At 43.0% G+C, this 20,387-nt stretch overlaps 1 protein-coding gene across 2 annotated transcripts in view; it reads right to left on the bottom strand.

The window, feature by feature from the left end:
* GLS (glutaminase) overlaps positions 1 to 20,387 on the bottom strand; it is a 618,398-nt gene that overhangs the window by 559,109 nt on the left and 38,902 nt on the right. For both annotated transcript variants that reach the window (XM_069733841.1, XM_069733840.1), the window contains exon 2: positions 9,561 to 9,648. In XM_069733841.1, the coding sequence (XP_069589942.1) occupies positions 9,561 to 9,648 (88 nt within the window). The remainder of the gene's footprint in view (positions 1 to 9,560; positions 9,649 to 20,387) is intronic.

Genomic DNA, 20,387 nt, shown 5'->3' on the forward strand with positions numbered 1-20,387 from the left:
GGAGATTAAAAGGATTAGGGGAGTGGAGGTCCTGACTAATTACTCCCCTATATGGCAAAATGAAAAACTGCTGGAATTTGTCAAAATGGGGGAATTTAAAAACTGAACGAGGGAAGGAATTCAATACATGGCCAAATTACAGGACTCGCGGGAACTAGTGACTTTTGAGAAAACTACAGGAGGAATATAAGTTATCTGAGACCTGTAGATTCCATCATAGACAGCTCAGCCACGCTTACATAGCGCAAAGTAAGACGGTTTCTATGAGGGTTCAAAAAGACATATTGGTGTACTGTGTGTGTAGTGATGGGGGAAGAAAAGGAGTTATGTCAGGTATTTCTAAGGACTTAATGCACACCTTTTTTTAATCAATTACCCGATTAAGGCTAAAGAAGTGGGAAGATGAATTGGGACTGATAGAGGATGAGTGGGAAGCGATTATGGAATACATACCCCAATTGTCACTGAGTGAGCCAGGTAGACTCTCACAAATATACGTGTCCCATAGAGTGTACAGGACCCCTGAAAGACTATATAGGGCAGGACTGAGACAGGCTTCTGAATGCCCTCATTGTCAGGCTGATGGCGCCGGGATCTCAAAGGGATCCTGTGATTTGTATTTTAGGTTATGTGGAGGAGATTCAGATTCAAAATGAGTTCACATAGGTGATAGCTAGGTTCTTATATATTGAACGTAAATTAATAGACAGGCATTGGATAAATGAAGAACCGCCGACGATACAAGAATTTTTTAGACAATCAGATTATCAGTGGCCCTCAAAATACATAGGTTATTGCCTCAGTGCATTGATATTAATACAACTGGTGAAAAACAAATGCTCCCAGAAATACCACAGGCAGCCACAACCCCCAATCATGAACCGTAAAGATCATTACTACACAGACCATTTCTTATAGTAACCTATGGGAGTGTGAATACCGCGCACCACCAGCTATTGTAAAACCTCTAGCCGTAAAAGTACCCGGCCTGGTGGGTGAGCATATGGATGCTAATGGAAAGCATGTCTCACCTATGAATGAGGGGCCCACTGTACGGCTAGAGGTTGTACAATAGCTGGTGGTGCGCGGTATTCACACTCCCATAGGTTACTATAAGAAATGGTCTGTGTAGTAATGATCTTTACCGCTCATGATTGGGGGTTGTGGCTGCCTGTGGTATTTCTGAGAGCATTTGTTTTTCACCAGTTGTATTAATATCAATGCACTGAGGCAATAACCTATGTATTTTGAGGGCCACTGATAATCTGTTGTCTTTGTTTAATAGCACTTTCATGACATTGTTTGTGTGTTTTTAAATGCTTATATTTGTTAATAAAGCTTTTTGATATTTTTATATATAAACAAAAGCTTCCGCTTTTTCTCCGGTATTTTCATTGTCCATATGTGGAAGTATACTGAGGTAGTTGGTGACTATTTGAGTCACAATTATGAGTCTGGAAAATGTTATGTAAAACTATGTAACTTTGCTCAATTTTGAGGCATCTCAATCTTCTTTCCCTTGTGGTTGTCGGATACCGGTTGCAAACAAGTAAAGAAACACTATACAACCGAACAATATCCTCATAAATTGTAAGTGATCCCTTTGTACCAGAAATATATCAACCAATAGCGAATTGTGAATGATCAAAGGTATGTAAAAATAACAAATTTTATTTATAATATTAAAAAAAAAGTAGAAAATCCATACAACAATATACAGTTAATCAGTAAAGGACATGATGACAGAAAACTAAAGGGCACAAACACACAGAGTGATCAAACAGATGTGACCTGATATAGCAGTTCGATAATAGATAAGGATGGCAATAAATAATGTTTAAAAACAGGCAGTGAAATGTTTTATCTCATAAAAAGTATCAGCTGTGATCCCCTGCTGTAATGTCTGTATACTCTTTTGGATTCTCTCCAGTAATTGTGGTATGATCAGATCATGTTCCTGCACGGTCAGACACAGTCATTACACAGTACACAGCAGGGGCACATTTGTAAGATTATCTCAGCACAGGAACATTTTATTTAAACGCATTCAATTGTGGAAATTATTACTGTATATACTCATGTATAAGCCGAGTTTTTCAGCACATTATTTGTGCTAAAAACACCCCCCTCGGCTTATATACAAGACAATTGTCCCAGAAAGCCGGCGGGGGAGGGGAGCGGCAGGTGACAGAGGCAGGAGGCGGCGCCTGCGGCTAAAGCCTGTGCTGCTGCTAAAGAGAAATCAATATTAGGCCATGTGCACACGTTCAGTATTTTTCGCGTTTTTTCGCTATAAAAACGCGAAAAAAACGCTTACATATGCCTCCTATTATTTAAAGTGTATTCCGCATTTCTTGTGCAAATGTTGCTTTTTTTCCACGAAAAAAATCGCATTGCGAATTTGCGGAAACAAAAGCAACATGTTCATTAAATTTGCGGAATTGCGGGGATTCCGCACACCTAGGAATGCATTGATCTGCTTACTTTCCTCATGGGGCTGTGCACACCATGCGGGAAGTAAGCAGATTATGTGCGGTTGGTACCCAGGGTGGAGGAGAGGAGACTCTACTCCACGGACTGGGCACCATATAATTGGTAAAAAAAAAAAAAAAAAAAGAATTAAAATAAAAAATAGTCATATACTCACCCTCTGATGGCCCCGGAGTCCTCCCCCCTCTCATCGGTGCATGCTCTCTCTTCCATTCCTATAGATGCTCTGTGTGAAGGACCTGCGATGACGTCGCCGTCTTGTGATTGGTCGCGTGACCGCTCACGTGACCGCGATGTCATCGAAGGTCCTGCACACACACCATCTATAGGAACGGACGCCGCTAAGGAGATCGGCTGTCTGCAGGTAAGTATAACCATTTTTTTAAAATTATTTTTAACCCCTTTCTGCCATTAGACATACTATTCCGTCCATGTGGGTTGGGTCTTACTTCCCAAGGACGGAATAGTACTTCATAGGCGATCGGCCGCGCTCACGGGGGAGCGCGGCCGATCGCGTCTGGGTGTCAGCTGCTTATCGCAGCTGACATCCGGCACTATGTGCCAGGAGCGGTCACGGACTGCCCCCGTCACATTAACCCCCGGCACACCGCGATCAAACATGATCGCGATGTGCCGGCGGTGCAGGGAAGCATCGCGCAGGGAGGGGGCTCCCTGCGTGCTTCCCTGAGCCCCCCGCAGCAGCGCGATGTGATCGCGTTGCTCCGGGGGTCTCCTACCTTCCCCCCCTGCAGCAAGTCCTGGATCCAAGATGGCCGCGGATCCGGGTCCTGCAGGGAGGGAGGTGCCTTACCAAGTGCCTGCTCAGAGCAGGCACTTGGTAACGCTGCAGCACTCAGACAGATCGGTGATCTGTCAGAGTGCTGTGTAAACTGGCAGATCACCGATCTGTATTGTCCCCACCTGGGACAAAGTAAAAAAGTTAAAAAAATTTTTTACAAGTGTGTAAAAAAAAATAAAAATTAAAAAAAAAAACCTAAATAATGAAAAAAAAAAATATATATATATATTATTTCCATAAATACATTTCTTAATCTAAATAAAAAAAAAAAAATCAATAAAAGTACACATATTTAGTATCGCCGCGTCCGTAACGACCCGACCTATAAAACTGTCCCACTAGTTAACCCCTTCAGTAAACACCGTAAGAAAAAAAAAAAAACGGGACAAAAAACACTTTTTTATCATACCGCCGTACAAAAAGTGGAATAACACGCGATCAAAAAGACGGATATAAATAAGCATGGTACCGCTGAAAGCGTCATCTTGTCCCGTAAAAATCGAGCTGCCATAAAGCAACATCAGCAAAACAATAAAAAAGTTATAGTCCTCAGAATAAAGCGATGCAAAAATAATTATTTTTTCTGTAAAATAGTTTTTATCGTATAAAAGCGCCAAAACATAAAAAAATGATATAAATGAGGTGTCGCTGTAATCGTACTGACCCGAAGAATAAAACTGCTTTATCTATTTTACCAAACGCGGAACGGTATAAACGCCTCCCCCAAAAGAAATTCATGAATAGCTGGTTTTTGGTAATTCTGCCTCACAAAAATCGGAATAAAAAGCGATCAAAATATGTCACGTGCCCGAAAATGTTACCAATAAAAACGTCAACTCGTCCCGCAAAAAACAAGACCTAACATGACTCTGTGGACTCAAATATGGAAAAATTATAGCTCTCAAAATGTGGTTACGCAAAAAATATTTTTTGCAATAAAAAGCGTCTTTCAGTGTGTGACGGCTGCCAATCATAAAAATCCGCTAAAAAAAACGCTATAAAAGTAAATCAAACCCCCCTTCATCACTCCCTTAGTTAGGGAAAAATAAAAAAATTAAAAAAATGTATTAATTGCCATTTTCCCATTAGGGCTAGGGCTAGGGTTAGGGCTAGGGTTAGGGCTAGGGTTAGGGTTAAGGCTACAGTTAGGGTTAAGGCTACAGTTAGGGTTAAGGCTACAGTTAGGGTTGGGGTTTGGATTACATTTGCGGTTGGGAATAGGGTTGGGATTAGGGTTAGGGGTGTGGTTAGGGCTATCGTTGGAATTAGGGTTAGGGGTGTGTCAGGGTTAGAGGTGTGGTTAGGGTTACCATTGGAATTAGGGTTAGGGGTGTGTTTGGATTAGGGTTTCAGTTATAATTGGGGGGTTTCCACTGTTCAGACACATCAGGGGCTCTCCAAACGCGACATGGAGTCCGATCTCAATTCCAGCCAATTCTGTGTTGAAAAAGTAAAACAGTGCTCCTTCCCTTCCGAGCTCTCCCGTGTGCCCAAACAGGAGTTTACCCCAACATATGGGGTATCAGCGTACTCAGGACAAATTGGACAACAACTTTTGGGGTCCAATTTTTTTCCTGTTACTCTTGGGAAAATACAAAACTGGGGGCTAAAAAATAATTTTTGTGGGAAAAAAAAAAGATTTTATATTTTCACAGCTCTGCGTTATAAACTGTAGTGAAACACTTGGGGGCTCAAAGTTCTCACAACACATCTGAATAAGTTTGTGGGGGGTCTAGTTTCCAATATGGGGTCACTTGTGGGGGGTTTCTACTGTTTAGGTACATTAGGGGCTCTGCAAACGCAATGTGACGCCTGCAGACCATTCCATCTAAGTCTGCATTCCAAATGGCGCTCCTTCCCTTCCGAGCCCTTCCATGCGCCCAAACGGTGGTTCCCCCCCACATATGGGGCATCAGCACACTGAGGACAAATTGGACAACAACTTTTGGGGTCCAATTTCTCCTGTTACCGTCGAGAAAATACAAAACTGGGGGCTAAAAAATAATTTTGGGGGGATTTTTTTTTTTTTTATTTTCACGGCTCTGCGTTAGAAATTGTAGTGAAACACTTGGGGGCTCAAAGTTCTCACAACACATCTAGATAAGTTCCTTAGGGGGTCTACTTTCCAAAATGGTGTCACTTGTGGGGGGTTTCAATGTTTAGGCACATCAGTGGCTCTTCAAACGCAACATGACGTCCCATCTCAATTCCTGTCAATTTTGCATTGAAAGGTCAAACGGCGCTCCTTCCCTTCCGAGCTCTCCCATGCGCCCAAACAGTTTACCCCCACATATGGGGTATCAGAGTACTCAGGACAAATTGTACAACTTTTTGGTTCCAATTTCTTCTCTTACCATTGGGAAAATAAAAAATTGGGGGCGAAAAGATAATTTTTGTGAAAAAATAATGATTTTTTATTTTTACGGTTCTGCATTATAAACTTCGGTGAAGCAATTGGTGGGTCAAAGTGCTCACTACACCTCTAGATAAGTTCCTTAGGGGGTCTACTTCCCAAAATGGTGTCACTTGTGGGGGGTTTCAATGTTTAGGCACATCAGTGGCTCTCCAAACGCAACATGGCGTCCCATCTCAATTCCAGTCAATTTTGCATTGAAAAGTCAAATGGCGCTCCTTCGCTTCCGAGCTCTGTCATGTGCCCAAACAGTGGTTTACCCCCACATATGGGGTATCAGCTTACTCAGGACAAATTGTACAACAAGGTTTGGGGTCCATTTTCTCCTTTAACCCTTGGTAAAATAAAACAAATTGGAGCTGAAGTAAATTTTTTGTGAAAAAAAGTTAAATGTTCATTTTTATTTAAACATTCCAAAAATTCCTGTGAAACACCTGAAGGGTTAATAAACTTCTTGAATGTGGTTTTGAGAACCTTGAGGGGTGCAGTTTTTAGAATGGTGTCACACTTGGGTATTTTCTATCATATAGACCCCTCAAAATGACTTCAAATGAGATGTGGTCCCTAAAATAAAATGGTGTTGTAAAAATGAGAAATTGCTGGTCAACTTTTAACCCTTATAACTCCCTAACAAAAAAAAATTTTGGTTCCAAAATTGTGCTGATGTAAAGTAGACATATGGGAAATGTTACTTATTAAGTATTTTGTGTGACATATCTCTGTGATTTAATTGCATAAAAATTCAAAGTTGGAAAATTGCGAAATTTTCAAAATTTTCGCCATATTTCCGTTTTTTTCACAAATAAACGCAGGTAATATCAAAGAAATTTTACCACTATCATGAAGTACAATATGTCACGAGAAAACAATGTCAGAATCACCAGGATCCGTTGAAGCGTTCCAGAGTTATAACCTCATAAAGGGACAGTGGTCAGAATTGTAAAAATTGGCCCGGTCCATAACGTGCAAACCACCCTTGGGGGTAAAGGGGTTAAACATTCTATCTTTTACTATTGATGCTGCATAGGCAGCATCTATAGTAAAAAGTTGGTCACACTTGTCAAACATTATGTTTGACAAGTGTGACCAACCTGTCAGTCAGTTTTCTATGCGATGCTACAGATCGCTTGGAAAACTTTAGCATTCTGCAAGCTAATTTCGCTTGCAATATGCTAAAAAAAAAAAAAAAACGCGAAAAAAAACGGAGAGAAAAACGCAAAAAAAAAAAGCGGATTTCTTGCAGAAAATTTCCGGTTTTCTTCATGAAATTTCTGCAAGAAATCCTGACGTGTGCACATACCCTATATTTCTCTAATAGCGCGCAGTGACACCCGCAGCTGCTGGCTTCCAGAAAACATCCTACTCACCTTCCTGCACGCCCTTGCAGCATCTCGTTGGTCCTGGCGCCGACAGCTCATCCTGTGCCGAGTGGTTACATGGCCCTGCTCATTAAGGTAATGAATATTCCCTCCACGCCTAAGGGAGACTGCTGTAGATAAGCCCCTAATGACGGTGGGCTTACCTCACCATCGATTTTGGGGGGTGGCAGGTTCCCTTTAATAGGAACCATTCATACAAGGATAGGTAATAAGGAGCCATACATACCAGGACAGCGACGGGGGAGCCATGCATACCAGGACAGCGACGGGGGAGCCATGCATACCAGGACAGGACGAGGGAGCCATGCATACCAGGACAGGACGAGGGAGCCATGCATACCTGGACAGGACGGGGGAGTCATGCATTCCAGGACAGGACGGGGGAGCCATGCATACCAGTTCAGGATGGGGGGAACTACACATACCAGGACAGGGATGAGGGGACAATGCATACCCTGCTTATACTAGTCAATAAGCTTACCCAGTTTCCTGTGGCAAAATTAGGTGCCTCTGCTTATACTCGGGTCGGCTTATACTCGAGTATATGGTATTATTCCAAAATCTATTAATTTAGATGTACTTTTGTTTGTGGGAAAACCCCTTCAAAATTTGGATTTGGAAGTAATTTAAGCAAACAATACCATTGTTTGGATTAGCATACTCCTAACTAGATGAAAACTTTGCCTCTTTCTTTAAGCAGAAGATCGATACAATCAAAGAAAGCTTTGGCCCGCAGCCCCCAATGCCCCTCCTCTTAACTCTTCAGCCCTGTTCATCCAAAACTAGCTTGTCCACCATGACAGAAGATCAGCTATTCATGCTGCTGTCAAGATCACATCTCACCACTTGCACGCTTGACCCGCTCCCGTCCCACCTCATCCTTAACCTCGCCACAGTCTTCATCCCACCCTAACAAATCTCTTCAACCTCCCTCGACATATCCTCTGTGTCTAGCTATCGCCCAAATTCACTTCTCCCTTATACCTCCAAACTACTGGAACAACATATCCATCATGAACTGTCCCGCCCACCTCTCCTCCTACTCCCTCTTTGACCGATTACAATCTGGCTTCCAACCACATCACTCACCTGAAACTGCCCTAACTAAAGTCACCAATGACCTACTAACCGCCAAGAGCAAGTCCTCCTCCTCCTCCTCGACCTGTCTTCTGCCTTTAACACAGTGGACCATTCCCTCTTGCTACAGATTCTGTCATCTCTTGGCATCACAGATTTGGCCCCATCCTGGATCTCGTCATATCTAACAGACCGGACATTCAGTGTCTCCATCTCTCACACCACCTCACCTCGTCTGTTGGTGTTCCCCAAGGCGCAGTTCTAGGACCCCTTCTCTTCTCCATCTACACCATTGGCCTAGGACAGCTCATAGAATCCCACGGTCTACAGTATCATCTCTACGCTGATGACACGCAGATATACCGATCTGGACCTGACATCACCTCCTTACTGACCAAAATCCTACAATGTCTGTCAGCTATTTAATCTTTTGTACTCAAAAACAGAATTCATCATCTTTCCCCCATCTCACTCTACCCCTCAACCAGACCTATCCATCAATGTTAATGGCTGCTCACTTTCCCCAGTCCCACATGCTCGGTGCCTCGGGGTGATCTTTGACTCTGCCCTCTCTTTCAAGCCACATATGCAAACCCTTGCCTCCTCCTGCCGACTCTAACTCAAAAATATTTCCCGGATCCGTACATTCCTTGACCAAGAAACTGCAAAAACGCTCCTGCACGCCCTCATCATCTCCCGCCTTGACTATTGCAACCTCCTACTCTCTGGCCTCCCCTCTAGCACTCTTGCAACGCTCCAATCTATCCTAAACTCTGCTGCCCGATTAATTCACCTGTCTCCCCATTATTCCCCAGCCTCTCCTCTCTCCCAAGCCCTTCACTGGCTTCCTATTGTCCAGAGGCTCCTGCTCAAAACCCTATAACATACAAAGCCAGCCACTACCTGTCTCCTCCATACATCTGTGACATGGTCTCCCGGTACTTACACACAAGCAACCTTCGATTCTCTCAAGAACTCCTTCTCTACTATCCTTTTATGTCTTCTTCCCACAACCGCATACAAGACTTCTCTCGTGCTACCCCCATACTCTGGAACTCTCTACCACAACACATCACTCTCGCCTACCACAGAAACTTTCAAAAGGAACATGAAGACCCACCTCTTCCGACAAGCCTACAACATGCAGTGATCCTCAGTCTACTGAACAGCTGCACAACCAGCTCTACCCTCTCCTAGTGTATCCTCACCCATCCCCTTTAACTGTGAGCCACCGCTGGCAGGGTCCTCCCTTCTTCTATACCTGTGTGTGCATTGTATTGCTCATGTTGATTGTACTTGTCTATGTACTTGTCTATGTATGCCCCTTTTTCACACGTAAAGCGCCATGGAACAAATGGCGCTATAAAAATGAATAATAATTTAAATATAAATAGTAACTTACAGTGATAAATTTATGAACTGGTATTTTTTCTTGTCCTTCAGCAATTGTGTAGAAAAGTAAATCCTCCAAACTTGGTAGAAGTCCTTTTCTGCAAAACAAAAGAGTTAAGAAATATGTTTAAATTCCTATATATTTTTTCTCCTGGAGCCACCTGTGGGTCCCCATAGTATATCATTGCTATACACGTTGCTGGATAATCCAGCCCCACTCCTGCTGACATGGGAGAGAGAACTAAACAACTTTATCCATTCTTGAATAGAATTCAGCAATTACTCACACACTCACACAAACTTTCTATTTTCTGCCAAATTCAGGAAGCAAAGTACAAGATTATATTTAGGAGGTAGAGAACCCCTTACCCTATCCATCACAGGTTTCTGAAAGCCCCAAACACTGGAGGTGTGAGAAAGCTGAGGGTATCATGATGCCTATTTGTCAGGTTTATCTGGGAATTACCAAGTTATGGAGAGCCATAAATGAGTTCCAAACTAAGACCAAAAAGTTGTAACTTCCCCCTATTGAAGATTATTTCTCCATGCTTCCTCTTGTGTTCCTTGATGTAATTTCCCTTTGTTTCTAAAATTTCTGTCCCCTACATTGCTCCTATAGTGTCTGAAACTTGTACATATTGTGCAGATTTACTCATTGTTTGAGAGCAGCTTGGAATAATATTCTGGAAATTGCTTGTTATACCTAATACTGAATAAATCCTTATTGAAAAAAAATATATCAAATAAAAATTATATATATTACACACATACATTCATATTTTTAGTACTGTGCAAACTTTGCAGGCACCTGAGAAAATGTTGGAAAGTAACATAGCCTTCAAAACTTGAATAGAAAAGCAAATTTTAGAATGAATCTGAAATGTTACAACAGTTCATGAATTTCTACACAACCAATCAAATCCCCTTTTTACAAATGTTCGGAGATCATTCCTAACATTCAAGATAAAAGAAAAAAAAATGGTAACCAAGTACCTGCTGTTTTGCTATAGTGGAGTACATGTATTCATTAATTGTGGTGTGCTGATGAATTGTGTCTTTATATACATTCCTATCATTGAAACCGAAAAGTCACAAAGCCTCCATTTTTACATTAATTCAGCTTCCTTGTATACTACATTATGTCTGACTCCCCCAATTAGTAAGGGCCCAACATACAGGGAATCTACAAACCGCTTGCTGCTGTGAGCCTGACCCTTCTGTTCTGCAAGTCGTAGTGAACCTGGTTCCGAAGAGCTTCCATGTTCGCGGAACCTCTTAACACCTAGGACTAATGGTTTTTTCCAATATAAAAGAAATCGAGATCACAAATCCCTCCAACGCCTCTGCCAGAGTCAGTGATTCAGTCAGACTCACATATGTCCAAGGATTGCATCACAATCCTCAAACTGGACGTCTGTTCTCCTGACCCAAGCGTGACAGCTGCATAGAAAAACATGTTGTGACGCTTAGGTCCGGAGAGCACACAGACAGTACGATCCTCGGGAGAGTAATAGGACAGTCTGACTGAATCGGTGATGCCAGTGCAGAGGGGACAGTGGGATTATGGGCGGGCGAGGGGTAACATTAATTTCACATGTACATGAGTGCGGGCTAGCCAAGAGTATGTAAATGATAAATCAATATTGACCTATTTCCATGCCCATAATTCCGCCCACCCCTCTGCACCAGTGTCACTGGATGCGGTCGGACTGCCATATTACTCGCCTGAGGATAGCATCGCAATCCTCGAATTTCCCGTCTGCTCTTCTGACCTAAGTGTAACAGCATGTATTTCTATGCAGCTGCCACACTCAAGACAGGAGAGAAGACGGCCAGTCCGAGGGTTATGAAACACTCCCCAAAAGCTCATCGCGGCAGCGATGCGCCCCTCTCTCCCGGCAGGGACACAGACTCCCTCACCACCATGGTCCCGCACTCCTTCCCCCTGCTCCTGGTGCCCGGGGTCTGCACATGGCTCGCATATCACCAGGCACTGTGATTAGGGCACGTGCGTAGTCCCGTCCTCTTAAAGGGACAGCGTGTGCCGGCCAATGGCTGGGAGACACTTACTACTTAAGGAACCTCCATCTGATGTGAGGTGCCTATGCAACGTTATTAGTCTGTTTCTAAAACATGTTTACTAGTTCTCGGGTGGCAATGCTCGTATCCCAGTATACCTGCCTGTGTATCAGCCATGCCCGCCTGCACCTGCATGCCAACGTACCAGTCTTGACAACCAGTACCTGCCTGCCTGTGTCTGTCATGCCAGTCACTATACCAGCTGTACCGCTTGCCAAGTTTACCATTCCTGGCCGTTCTTGCCTCCTGTCCCCCGGGAATCAGCAGCCATTCACCGGAAGTCAGTCCTGGAGAAGCATCTGGATCTGTCGCCCTCATCCCTCTTTGGATTGTGGTATCATCGGCTGCCGTGAACCCGAGGTCGGACTTAGTGAGCCACCAGGTCACGCCCCTCCAGGCTTTCCTTGAATCACAGCACAGTGGTACCACCACCCAGTCTGTTACAGTAGCCATAAAGGGGCTGTCCCCCGTCAGGAAACAGGTAATCTTTATTCATCACATAGTGGAATGTGCTGAGAACAATAAAACCTAAAAATAATCAACGTAAATCACAACTAATATCCCACGGCGGTCTGGAGTTGGAAAGATGCTCAAAATCAAAGTGGAAAATGAAGTTACAGTCTGATCCAACTTCAGTGGAAATGCCTCAAGAAAAGGAAATGATGCTCAGTAGTGTGTGTGGCCTCCACTTGCCTGTTTGATTTCCCTACAATGCCTGGGCATGCCCCTGATCAGGCGGCGGATGGTCGTCTCAGGGATCTCCTCCCAGACCTGGACTAAAGCATCCGCCAACTCCTGGACAGCCTGTGGTGCAATGTGACCTTGGTAGATGGTGCGAGACATGATGTCCCAGATGTGTTCAATCAGATTTAGGTCGCGGGAACGGGTGGGCCAGTCCATAGCTTCAATGCCTTCATCTTGCAGGAACTGCTGACAGTCCAGCCACATGAGGTCTGGCATTGTCTTGCATTAGGAGGAACCCAGGGCCAACCGCACCAGCATATTGTCTCACAAGAGGTCTGAGGATCTCATCTTGGTACCTAATGGCAGTCAGGCTACCTCTGGCGAGCACATGGAGGGCTGTGCGGCCCTCCAAAGAAATGCCACCCCACACTATTACTGACCCACTGCCAAACCGGTCATGCTGAAGGATGTTGCAGGCAACAGATGGCTCTACACGGCATCTCCAGACTGTCACATGTGCTCAGTGTGAACCTGCTTTCATCTGTGAAGAGCACAGGGGCCAGTGGCCAATTTGCCAATCCTGGCGTTCTGTGGCAAATGCCAAGCATCCGGCACTGTGTTGGGCTGTGAGCACAACCCCATCTGTGGACGTCGGGCACTCACACAATCCTCATGGAGTCAGCTTCTAACCGTTTGTGCAGACACATGCACATTTGTGTCCTGCTGGAGGTCATTTTGGAGGGCTCTGGCAGTGCTCCTCCTGTTCCTCCTTGCACAAAGGCTGAGGTAGTGTTCCTGCTGCTGGGTTGTTGCTCTCCTACAGCCCCCTCCACGTCTCCTGGTGTACTGGCCTGTCTCCTGGAAGCGCCTCCAGCCTCTGGACACTAGCTGCTCCCGCCCAGTGCGCATGCGCCCGCCCCCTTTAGCACCGCTCTCATATCAAGAGTACGTCCTTTTACTGTGGCCCCTGGTGCGCACGGCAGCATCTGCGTCCCTAGCGCCTCTCCCACCATCTGCATGACGCAGGCGCTCCTTCTCCCCGCTCATTCCCCTGGTGCACACTGTGCATGCGCGCGCTGTGTTTCACACAGGCGTATGCCAGCGTCTGCGTCCCTAGCCTCTCTCCCACCATCTGTATGACGCAGGCACTCCCCCTCTCCCCGCTCAACTCCCCACCTGCCTTACTTCCTGTTTGGACGCTACATTAACCCACTGACCATCAATGATCGTACACAGCACCACTGGAACCCGGACACTCCAGACACGCAGGTAACTATCTACTATACCACCACGCTAGATTCTTGGAAACTACTACTTTATCCCTGGGCATGTCTTACAGGTCTTCTTCATTATAGTATTCGCTCAGTTTCTATTGGGACCATACCCACTAACCGTGCCTTACCAGATTCTTGTCTCCAAAATGTATTGGTATGTTACTTCCCAAACCTTTTTCCTTTTCTATTCCTTTCACGTTTTTGTTCAGTCTACCTTCTTTTCCCACAGCTCTCCTCAGGAGCCCTCACATTGTACTGCGGTTTCTCTCCTCAATTTACCATACTTTGTCTTAGGCCGGGATCACACATGCGAGAAACACGTTCGTGTCTCGCATGTGAAATCCAAGCTCTGGCGCCGGCACTCCAAAGCGGAGCGTGCGGTCGCATAGCAACACATGGAGCCGCACGCTCCGCTCTGCAGTGCCGGCGCCAGAGCTTGGATTTCACATGCAAGACACGGACGTGTTTCTCGCATGTGTGATCCCGGCCATAAGGTCAGCCTCTCATGTTTACACCTCCTCAGCATTAGCATAATTGTGCCTTTTCCTTTTCTTATTTGGATGTGGATCTTATGTGGTGCCCGCCACTTTCGTTTCCGCTGCATTTAGCTTAAACCTGTTTATGAATACGGAATTTACAGCCATCAGTTGCTTTTGGGCAATAATTGATTTGTATATGTGTATAAATTGCATATAATCTTGTATATATCCCCACATATATGCACGTATTTGACCAATGTATTCTGCTGTAGATAACCTACATTTGACCTGTATATACCTGGCACTATGTGTACTTGCACTGGGATGTTCCCATATTTCATGTACCATTATCTCTTGTTCATTTTCCTTCACAATGTCTAATTTGGTGTATTTCTATTGTCTCTTCCAGCGAGGTTTGAAAAAGATCCATTACGTCGAAACGTTACCTCAACACCCTTTTGTTTTACTGTGGTGACTTCAATAAATGTTTGCCTGATATGCATTTGAAAATCGATATTTTGAGTGCGGCTGTTTTTTCCCGAACTTACAATTTAATTGGATATATTCCAATTTCAGCCTGCACCTGGTACTAATTTTCAGTGTGCACGCCATTATTCTATAAACTACGCTGACAGACACAGCATACCTTCTTGCCACAGCTCGCATTGATGTGCCATCCTGGATGAGCTGCACTACCTGAGCCACTTGTGTGGGTTATAGAGTTCGTCTCATGCTACCACGAATGTGAACCAACATTCAAAAGTGACCAAAACATCAGCCAGAAAGCATTGGTACTGAGATGTGGTCTGTGGTCCCAACCTGCAGAACCACTTCTTTATTGAGAGTGTCTTGATAATTGCCAATAATTTCCATCTGTTGTCTATTTGCACAACAGCATGTGAAATTGATAGTCCAACAGTTTTTACTTCCTAAGTGGACAGTTTGATTTCACAGAAGTTCGATTTACTTGGGAGTTATATTCTGTTGTTAAAGTGTTCCCTTTATGTTTTTGAGCAGTGTGTATTATTATTTATTATAGCGCCATTTATTCCATGGCGCTTTACATGTGAGGGGGGTATACATAATAAAAAAGGTACAATAATCTTGAACAATACAAGCCACAACTGGTACAGGAGGAGAGAGGACCCTGCCCGAGAGGGCTCACAATCTACAAGGGTATAAATCAATTATCACCCACAGCAGGTAAGAATCTACTTAGCTCCATTTTCTATCTGAGTGCACTCCTGCCCTGCCACACTCTGAGGTCTCTACTGCCTGTGAAAATACCACTCATGGCAGCTATCCCTCACATAATGCCTCAGGTATTTGGAGGGGGGGGTGAGACTCCTCACCTGACACAGTCCCCCCAGCTTCTCTTATACACTGGCTGAACTGACTGCTTTTTCGATTTAAACAGCCTCATGCTCTTTGAATAATAAAACTCTAAAGGAGTTAACCCCTTACTGGAAAAACAGTCATCTAGGAGAAGAGCTGCATTTGTTGAAGAGCGGTATCCCAAAAGCCCTCCTAACAACCCAGGGGAAACTGTAGATGCAAAGGTGCAGTTTTAGTTGAGGATTTCCTGTATTAAAACTTTCTAACCATCTTATAATATATTACTATTGTTAAAAAGGCCTAAGAATTTTTCCTTATTATAAAGGGCTCTTCTTCAACTCTCTGCTGACATCAAGCGGCCTATTCGTGTAACCACATCTTTATTTCCAAGTATAAATGATTATATCTACACAAACTGTGACAACACTTTAACCCCTTTACCCCCAAGGGTGGTTTGCACATTAATGACCGGGCCAATTTTTACAATTCTGACCACTGTACCTTTATGAGGTTATAACTCTGGAACGCTTCAACGGATCTTGGCAATTCTAACAATGTTTTCTCGTAACATTGCACTTCATAATAGTGGTAAAATTTCTTCGATATAACTTGCGTTTATTTGTGAAAAAAACGGAAATTTGGTGAAAATTTTGAAAAATTTTGCAATTTTCCAACTTTGAATATATATGCCCTTAAATCACAGAGATATGTCATGTAAAATAATTAATAAGTAACATTTCCCACATGTCTACTTTATATCAGCACAATTTTGGAATCAAACATTTTTTTTGTTAGGGAGTTATAAGGGTTAAAAGTTGACCAGCAATTTCTCATTTTTACAACACCAATATTTTTTAGGGACCACATCTCATTTGAAGTCGTTTTGAGGGATCTATATGATAGAAAATAACCAAGTGTGACACCATTCTAAAAACTGCACCCCTCAAGGTGCTCTCAAAACCACATTCAATTCGTTTAATAACCCTTCAGGTGTTTTACAGGAATTTTTGGAATGTTTAAATAAACATTTAACTTTTTTTCACAAAAAATTTACTTCAGCTCCAATATGTTTTATTTTCTCAAGGGTAAGAGAAGAAATTGGACCCCAAAAGTTGTTGTGCCATTTGCTCTGAGTACGCTGATACCCCACATGTGGGGGTAAACCACTGTTTGGGCGCATGGCAGAGCTCGGAAGGGAAGGAGCGCCATTTGACTTTTCAATGCAAAATTGACTGGAATGGAGATGGGACACCATGTCACGTTTGGAGAGCCCCTGATGTGCCTAAGCATTGAAACCCCCCCACAAGTGACACCATTTTGGAAAGTAGACCCCCTAAGGAACTTATCTAGAGGTGTTTTGACAGCTTTGAACCGCCAAGTGTTTCACTACAGTTTATAATGCAGAGCCGTGAAAATAAAAAAATAAAAATTTTTCACAAAAATTATTTTTTAGCTCCGAGTTTTGTATTTTCCCAAGGGTAACAAGAGAAATTGGACCCCAAAAGTTGTTGTCCAATTTGTCCTTAGTATGCTGATACCCCATATGTGGGGAAGAACCACCGTTTTGGCGCATGGCAGAGCTCGGAAGGGAAGGAGCACCACTTGGAATGCAGACTTAGATGGATTGGTCTGCAGGCATCACGTTGCATTTGCACCTAAACAGTAGAAACCCCCCAGTAGAAACCCCCCATAAGTGACACCATTTTGGAAAGTAGACCCCCTAAGGAACTTATCTAGATGTGTTTTGACAGCTTTGAACCACCAAGTGTTTCACTACAGTTTATTTTTTTCCCACAAAAATGTTTTTTTTAGCCCCCCAAATTTTTATTTTCTCAAGGGTAACAAGAGAAATTGGACCCCAATAGTTGTTGTCCAATTTGTCCTGAGTATGCCGATACCCCATATGTTGGGGTAAACCCCTGTTTGGGCGCACGGGAGAGCTCGGAAGGGAAGGACCACTGTTTTACTTTTTCAACGCAGAATAACACCCCTAACACCCCTAACCCCAACACACCCCTAAGCCTAATCCCAACCATAACCCCAACCACACCCCTAACCCTGACACACCCCTAACACTAATCCCAACCGTAAATATAACCCTAACTTTAGCCCCAACCCTAAGCCCAGCCTTAACCCTAGCCCCAACCCTATCCCTAATGGGAAAATAGAAATAAATAAATTTATTATGGGGGACTTCAACTACCCTGAAATAGATTGGGGAACAGAAGCCTGCAGTTCCAGCAAAGGTAATCGGTTTTTGACAACTATGAGAGACAATTACTTTTCACAACTGGTTCAGGACCCAACAAGAAGGCGGGCACTGCTAGACCTAATATTAACCAACAGGCCAGACCACATAGTAAATATAAGGGTTGGTGGTCACTTGGGAAATAGTGATCACAAAATAATAAGTTTTCATGTATCCTCTAAAAAGATGTGTAATAGATGGGTTACAAGGACACTAAACTTCAGGAGGGCAAATTTCCAACAGATGAGAGAGGATCTTGGTGCAATTAACTGGGACGATAGCCTGAGACACAAAAATACACAAAGAAAATGGGAGACGTTAATTAGCATCCTGGATAGGACCTGTGCACAGCATATACCGTATGGGAATAAACATACTAGAAATAGGAGGAAACCAATATGGCTAAATAGAGCTGTTAGGGGTGCAATAAGTGACAAAAAAAAGCATTTAGAGAATTAAAGGAAGTAGGTAGTGATGAGGCATTAAATAAATACAAAAAATTTTAGAAATTCTGTAAAAAGCAAATCAAGGCAGCAAAGATTGAGACAGAGAGACTCATTGCAAGAGAGAGTAAAAATAATCCCAAAATATTCTTTAACTACATAAATAGTAAGAAACTAAAAAATGATAGTGTTGGCCCCCTTAAAAATAGTCTGGGTGAAATGGTGGATGAGGATGAAGAAAAAGTCAATATGCTAAATGACTTTTTTTCATCAGTATTTACACAAGAAAATCCCATGGCAGACAAAATGACTAGTGATAAAAATTCCCCATTAAATGTCACCTGCGGCGGCGTCTAAAAATCACTAAAATTGACAAATCTCCGGGCCCGGATGGGATACACCCTTGAGTACTGCAGGAATTAAGTACAGTCATTGATAGACCATTATTTTTAATCTTTAAAGACTCCATAATAACAGGGTCTGTACCACAAGGACTGGCGTATAGCAAATGTGGTGCCAATATTCAAAAAGGGAACAAAAACTGAACTCTGAAATTATGGGCCAGTAAGCTTAACCTCTACTGTGGGTAAAATCCTGGAGGGCATTCTAAGGGATGCTATACTGGAGTATCTGAAGAGGAATAACCTCATGACCCAGTATCAGCACCGGTTTACTAGGGACCGTTCATGTCAGACTAATCTGATCAGCTTCTATGAAGAGGTAAGTTCCGCACTGGACCAAGGGAACCCAGTGGACGTAGTGTATGAGGATTTTTCAAAAGCTTTTGATACGATGCCACACAAAAGGTTGATACATAAAATGAGAATAATGGGGATAGGGGAAAATATGTGCAAGTGGGTTGAGAGCTGGCTCAGGGATAGGAAACAAAGGGTGGTTATTAATGGAGCACACTCGGACTGGGTAGCGGTTAGCAGTGGGGTACCACAGGGGTCAGTATTGGGCCCTCTTCTTTTTAACATATTTATTAATGACCTTGTAGGGGGCATTCAGAGTCGAATTTCAATATTTGCAGATGACACTAAACTCTGCAGGGTAATCAATACAGAGGAGAACAATTTTATATTACAGGATGATTTATGTAAACTAGAAGCTTGGGCTGATAAATGGCAAATGAGCTTTAATGGGGATAAATGTAATGTCATGCACTTGGGTAGAAGTAATAAGATGTATAATTATGTGCTTAATTCTAATTCTAATTCTGGGCAAAACCATCAATGAAAAAGACCTGGGTGTATCGGTGGATGACAAGCTCATATTCATTGGCCAGTGTCAGGCAGCTGCTACAAAGGCAAATAAAATAATGGGATGCATTAAAAGAGGCATAGATGCTCATGAGGAGAACATAATATTACCTCTATACAAGTCACTAGTTCGACCACACTTAGAATACTGTGCACAGTTCTGGTCTCCGGTGTATAAGAAAGACATAGCTGAACTGGAGCGGGTGCAGAGAAGAGCGACCAAGGTTATTAGAGGACTGGGGGGTCTGCAATACCAAGATAGGTTATTAGACTTGGGGCTATTTAGTTTGGAAAAACGAAGACTAAGGGGTGATCTTATTTTAATGTATAAATATACGAGGGGACAGTACAAAGACCTTTCTGATGATCTTTTTAATCAAAGACCTGAAACAGGGACAAGAGGGCATCCTCTGCGTTTGGAGGAAAAAAGGTTTAAGCATAATAACAGACACGGATTCTTTACTGTAAGAGCAGTGAGACTATGGAACTCTCTGCCGTATGATGTTGTAATGAGTGATTCATTACTTAAATTTAAGAGGGGACTGGATACCTGTCTGGAAAAGTATAATGTTACAGGGTATATACACTAGATTCCTTGATAGAGTGTTAATCCAGGCAACTAGTCTGATTGCCGTATGTGGAGTCGGGAAGTAATTTTTTTCCCCAAGGTGGAGCTTACTCTGTCACATGGGTTTTTTTTGCCTTCCTCTGGATCAACATGTTAGGGCATTTTAGGTTAGGCTATGGGTTGAACTAGATGGACTTAAAGTCTTCCTTCAACCTTAATAACTATGTAATACTAAATATGTAGATTATTTAATACTAAATATGTATACTTATTGTTTTTTTTATTTACATAAAGAAATGTATTTTTTTGAAAAATATATTTTATTTTTTTCTTTATTTAGGATTTTAAAAAAAATATTTTTACACATGTTAATTTTTTTTTTTTTTTTACTTTTTACATTGTCCCAGGATGGGACATCACTGTATAAAGTCAGATCGCTGATCTGACACTTTGCAGAGCACTGTG

Source organism: Ranitomeya imitator, chromosome 7 (genome assembly GCF_032444005.1).
Source record: "Ranitomeya imitator isolate aRanImi1 chromosome 7, aRanImi1.pri, whole genome shotgun sequence".
NCBI lineage: Eukaryota > Metazoa > Chordata > Amphibia > Anura > Dendrobatidae > Ranitomeya > Ranitomeya imitator.